The sequence below is a fragment of the Babylonia areolata genome, chromosome 25 (assembly GCF_041734735.1).
Source record: "Babylonia areolata isolate BAREFJ2019XMU chromosome 25, ASM4173473v1, whole genome shotgun sequence".
Classification (NCBI taxonomy): domain Eukaryota; kingdom Metazoa; phylum Mollusca; class Gastropoda; order Neogastropoda; family Buccinidae; genus Babylonia; species Babylonia areolata.
Genome location: NC_134900.1, coordinates 27,534,637 through 27,540,012, shown reverse-complemented (window position 1 = coordinate 27,540,012; position 5,376 = coordinate 27,534,637). Strand labels below are relative to the sequence as shown.

The following is a 5,376-nucleotide window of genomic DNA, read 5'->3' as shown; positions in this document are numbered from 1 at the left end:
CAGTCTGATGATTTTCTAAACTGAGTGATTCCAACACACTGAAAACGATCAAACTCTTCTGAGTACACACAGTTATATGCATCCCAGTTGAAATAAAATCCAGAATGCAGTCGTGACACGACACGGGATATGTTCAACCGTATTGATGATCCAAGGTTGAAGTAATGGCGACTTGGAAACGAGTCCGTCAAGTACATAGTAATAAACAGTGGTGGGAAGTGATACTGCGCACACACACACACACACACACACACACACACACACACACACACACACACGCGCAACTGAAGGCTTTCAGCACAGCTAATGAAGTCTTAATGCACGTGGTGACTAATAGACTCTTGTTCGTCCAGCCGAGTTTGGCGAGAGTAAGTTTTTTTTTTTTTTTGGGGGGGGGGGGGGGGGGGTGTACAGTGGGGGGGGGGGGGGGGGGACACAGGCAAGACACGCGACGAGTCAGCAGCGAAGTAAGCGGTATGCATGTATACTGTACGACCGAGTGGCACAGCTTAAAGTACACTTGAAGAATGTCCATCTCGAGTGAAGCCAACACTTGTTGTTGTTGTGGTTGTTCAGCGTTGACAACGACTGTGTGCAACACATCCCACGTCCAGTTTTGTTTTTTTTTCTTCTTCTTCCCCTCCTTCTAGGAAAACACCGCCCTGTTGTCATGAACGGTTCACACACATATACACAACAAAAAGGTAAGTTTTTTTTTTTTTTTGTGGTCAAATACTGTGCATGATGTGTTCCTCCGAAACGGAACACAATGGCGGGAGAGAGGCAAATGAATTGGGAAGGGACGGTGGGTTGGGGGAGGAGTGGGGGCGGGGGGGAGAATGAGGGAGAGAGAGAGGGAGAGAGAGGAGAGAGAGAGGGGAGAGAGAGAGGAAGAGAAAGAGAGAGAGAGGGGAGAGAGAGAGGGAGAGAGAGAGAGAGAGAGAGAGAGAGGGGAGAGAGAGAGAGAGAGAGAGAGAGAGGGGAGAGAGACAGGGAGAAAGAGGGAGGGAGTGAAAGAGAGAGAGAGAGAGAGAGACAGAGACAGAGAGACACAGAGTGTGAGAGGGAGGGAGGGAGGGACGGAGGGAGAAAGAGAGAGACAGGGAGAAAGAGGGAGGGAGTGAAAGATATATATATATATATATATATATATATATATATAGAGAGAGAGAGAGAGAGAGAGAGAGAGAGAGAGAGAGAGAGACAGAGAGTGTGACAGAAAGAGAGGGAGGGACGGAGGGAGAGAGAAAGAAAGACAGAGACAGAGAAAGACAGAGACAGAGAGGGGGGGAGAGGGGAAGGAAGGAAGGAAGGAAGGGGTCGGGAGGAGGGGAGAGGGGGTGGTAAGGGTGGGTGGTGGAGGGTCATACGGTAGTGACGGACAGCAGAGGGTTGCTGTGGGCCTTGCCCTCGGGCACCCGGCTCCCGTGGGCCGTGATCTCCTGCACGGTGACGAAGTTGTCCAGCACCTTCTTGTTCTTGTGCTTGTTCATCTTGCGGTGGCTGAGCTCCACGATGCTCACCTCCTTCCTCTCCTCGCCCTCCTTCTCCTTCAGCGTCTCCATCCTCTGCCGCAGCAGCGTCTCCTTGCGCCGCTTGTAGTCCTTGGCCTTCTCCAGGTGGCGCTTCCGCTCCTCCTTGGACCAGTAGCGGCCCGTCTTCAGCTCGCTCATGGCGTCGTCGTCCGTCGTCATCCCGCTGCGCTCCTCCGTGATCTTCCGGGCGCGCTCTTTGAGGATCTTGCTGCGGACGGGCCTCCGCGTGATGTAGCGCGTGCCGTCCGGGCGACGCTTGACCACCCACTCCATCTGGCCGCTGTCCGACGGGGCGGTGTTGCTGGCGCTGGCCTGCTTGGCGTCCCCGTCCGCCGTGGGGCCGGCGCTGCCGCCGTGGTGGTGGTGGTGGTGGTGGTGGGGGAGTGGGGGGAGGGCCCCTGCCGGGAAGGAGGAGGAGGAGGAGGAGGAGGTCTTGGCCGCGGCCGCCATCCTCAGCCTCTTCTGCTGCTCCAGCTGCTGTTGGAAGAGCTTCTGCTGCACGGCGATTGTGTGCTGGAGGTTGGCGTGGTTGGTGTACATGATGTCCGCCGACCGCATGTACATGTCCTGCAGGGACTCGGCCTGCACCCCTGACAGGGCCCCAACACCACCCACACCCACACCTCCTCCTACACCTCCTCCTCCACCACCAGCCGCCCGCACGTTGTCCGGACCGCCACCACCCCCTCGCGCCCCTTGCGTGGACTCCTCGCTGGAGCTGCTCCGTGACTTGCCCGTGGGGGTCTGAGTCTGTTTCTCCGTGTCCGAGGAGGAGTGAGGGGGTGGGGGAGGAGCTGAAGAGGAGGAGGAGGCTGCCAGACACAGCATGGAGTTCTTGAAGCCTCTCTCGCTCTCGTCGCTGGCCACGTTCAGCTCTAAGGTCAGAGGCGTGGAGCGGCAGCTCTCCCCCCCTGTGTTGTAGGCACTGGTGGTGGACACGTCCCTCTCGCCCCCGCCCCCACGGCTGCTGCACGTGCCAGTGCCCGAGGACGACAGACTGGGAGCGCCGCGCGCCGCCGCCGTCGTGGGGGTGTTGGTGTTGTGGGTGCTGGAGTTGGTGGCGGCGGTGGTGGTGCCCGAACTCGCCGCCGAAGCCGACGCCGAGGCCGCCGCCGCCGCCGCCAGAGCCATGCGCCGCTGCTGAGTCCACAGGTCGAACTGCTCCAGGGCCTGCACGTGCCGGATGAAGTCCAGCCGGGTGCCCATGCGGGGCACCACGCGAGGGCTCCGAAGGGAGGAGTCGGCCGTCGCTTTGACTCCTCCTCCTCCACCTCCCCCTCCACCTCCTCCCCCTCCTCCTTGCCCGTTGCTAGTGGGGGGGCCGGGCTCTTCGTAGTGGACAAAGGAGGGAAGCTGCTGGGAGAGGAGGCGGTGCTGCTCCTTGAGGAGGTGCGACTCCACGATCTCCTGGCACTCCACCTGGATCTCCGCCATCTCCTTGTTCAGCTGCGCCAGCTCCCGCTCCAGGCTTCCTTCCGAGTCGATGCGCGTCAAAAGCGGCGGCGGCGGCAGCGGCAGCGGCAGCGGCGGCGGCCCCCCGACGACGGGAAGCGGCTGCCCAGGCACGGCGCCGCAACGGTCCTCCAGCATGTGGCGGAACTGGCTGCAGTCCATGTGCGGGATGGCGTAGATGTGCTCGCTGAAGTCCGCCGCCTCGCCGCTGGGCGTCCAGTCGTCGTTGGTGTAGTAGTGGGGGCTGCTGCTGGCCCCCCGGGACATCATCTCCACCACCGAGTTCAGGTTCGGGTTCCGGGGCCTGCTGCCTCCTCCTCCTCCTGCCGCCGGGAGACTGTCGAAGAGCTCCTGGAAGAGATAAGGGGGCTGGTTTGAAACAATTCGAGCTTTCGTGTCGTTTAACTAATCACAAAGCAATGCCAACAGTAGACACTAAAATGACTATTTTTGAGCATAACGAGCCGAGGGTTAAAAAGCGTGCTCTTGTAGTCGTATGTAAATGAGTGAATGAATAATTCTGAATACTAATATAGCACCTATCCTCGGTCAGAGACCAAGCTCTAAGCGCTTTACAAACACGGGCGTCATTTGCACAACAGGCTGCCTACCCATACATGGCAGTAGGCAGCCATACTCCGTTTTGGGGGGGGGGGATGTATCTGCTGGGTATGTTCTTATAAGCATACAATTGGCTGGAAAAAAAAGAAAGAAAAAAAAGAAAAGAAAGAAAGAAAGAAAGAAAGAAAGAAAGAAAAAAAAAAGAAAGAAAGAAAGAAAGAAAGAAAGAAAGAAAGAAAGAAGAAGAAGAAGAAGAAGAAGAAGAAGAAGAAGAAGAAGAAGAAGAAGGAGAAGAAGAAGAAGAAGAAGAAAAGCAACAAAAACCAACACCTTATAAAGCGAACTCCACTGAAGGAACATCATACTACTTTCATTTTCTCATCTTCTCCTTTTGTACAGGTACTGGGGAGTTACAAAATGATGATCAGTCGCCATTGTAGCCTGCTAGAAAACACGATTTTCATACCATCGCAAAACACACATTAATTTTTTTTTTTTAATTAATGTCCCGTCCTTGAAGGTGATGATTTATTGTATTTCTGATGTCCCAACCCCCCCCCCCCCCGAGAGCTAGGCAGGTTGACAGTTGGTAATTATGTGCCGTGAGTGACCAACTAATATGACGTGTTCCACGAGTCATTTAATGTATTGTTTTGTGTTGTTCACATTTTGCTATTGATGAATGCCCTTGCAAAAAAACAACAACAAAAAACAAACAAGCAACAACAACAACAACAAAAACCCACACAAAAAAAACAAAAAAACCCCAACAAAACAACAACCCCCCCAAAAACAACAACAACAAAAAACAAACAAGCAACAACAACAACAACAACAAAAAAATACACACAAAAAAAACAAAAAAACCCCAACAAAACAACAACCCCCCCAAAAACAACAACAACAAAAAACAAAAAACAACAACAACAAAACAAAACACGAAACAAACAAACAAACAAACCCCCCCAAAAAAAAACAACAAACAAAACAACAACAACAAAAAACAAACGTCTCTGTATCACAACACAGTTGCTAAACTCTGTCGCGAGTTGTCGTTCCGCCAAAGTGAGGAAGTGTGTAATGAGACTGTTGTGATGGTGGATGACGTTCAATAAAACAACAACAACAACAACAACACAAAACAAAAAAACAACAACCAACCTTTCGATGAGATGAAAAAAAAAAAAAAAAAAAATCTTCCTAAAAAAATAATCGCTTCATGTATGTTATGCAATGTGGCAGCAAGCAATTTGTAAAAACCATGATTACTTCTATTTGTTAGGTCAAAATATGAAACAGAACTCTTTGTTCGCAGTGGCACGCAAGTGAAGTGAGATAAAACATGTCAAGCGATGAGAAAAAAAAAAAAAAGAAAAAAAAAAAGAATGAATAAAGAAAGAAAGAAAGGAAAAAAAAAAGCAATAGTTCAAGACGTGTTAGCTTTTCATCAGCTGAATGTCATGTCGACTGATGAGCAGAGAACAAAGAGGTGGTTGTTTTTTTTTTTTTTTTTTTTTTTTTTTTTTTTTTTTTTCGTTTGAGCGTTTTGAACGAACACAAGCGGGTGTGGGTGTATGAGCGAGTGAGTGACCGTGCGTGTGTGTGTGTGTGTGTGTGTGTGTGTGTGCGCGTGCGAGTGCGTGCGTGCGTGTGTGTGTGTGTGTGTGTGTGTGTGTGTGTGTGCGTGTGTGCGTGTATGTGCGTGTCCCAATTATGATCAGTTACGAAATAGATATGTTCCTAAAAAATATTTGTCTCCAAAATCGGTTTTTAATTTCTGTAATATGCTCAGGGACGCCAAAAAAAAAAAAAAAAAAAAGAAGTCATT

General features: G+C 51.4%; 1 protein-coding gene across 1 annotated transcript in view; it reads right to left on the bottom strand.

Annotated features, from left to right (window-relative positions):
- Window positions 1-1,359: 1,359 nt before the first annotated feature.
- LOC143299572 (E3 ubiquitin-protein ligase PDZRN3-like) overlaps window positions 1,360-5,376 on the bottom strand; it is a 171,265-nt gene continuing 167,248 nt past the window's right edge. Inside the window, exon 11 of the mRNA XM_076612856.1 lies at window positions 1,360-3,338. Within this exon, the coding sequence (XP_076468971.1) occupies window positions 1,365-3,338 (1,974 nt within the window). The 3' untranslated portion in view covers window positions 1,360-1,364. The remainder of the gene's footprint in view (window positions 3,339-5,376) is intronic.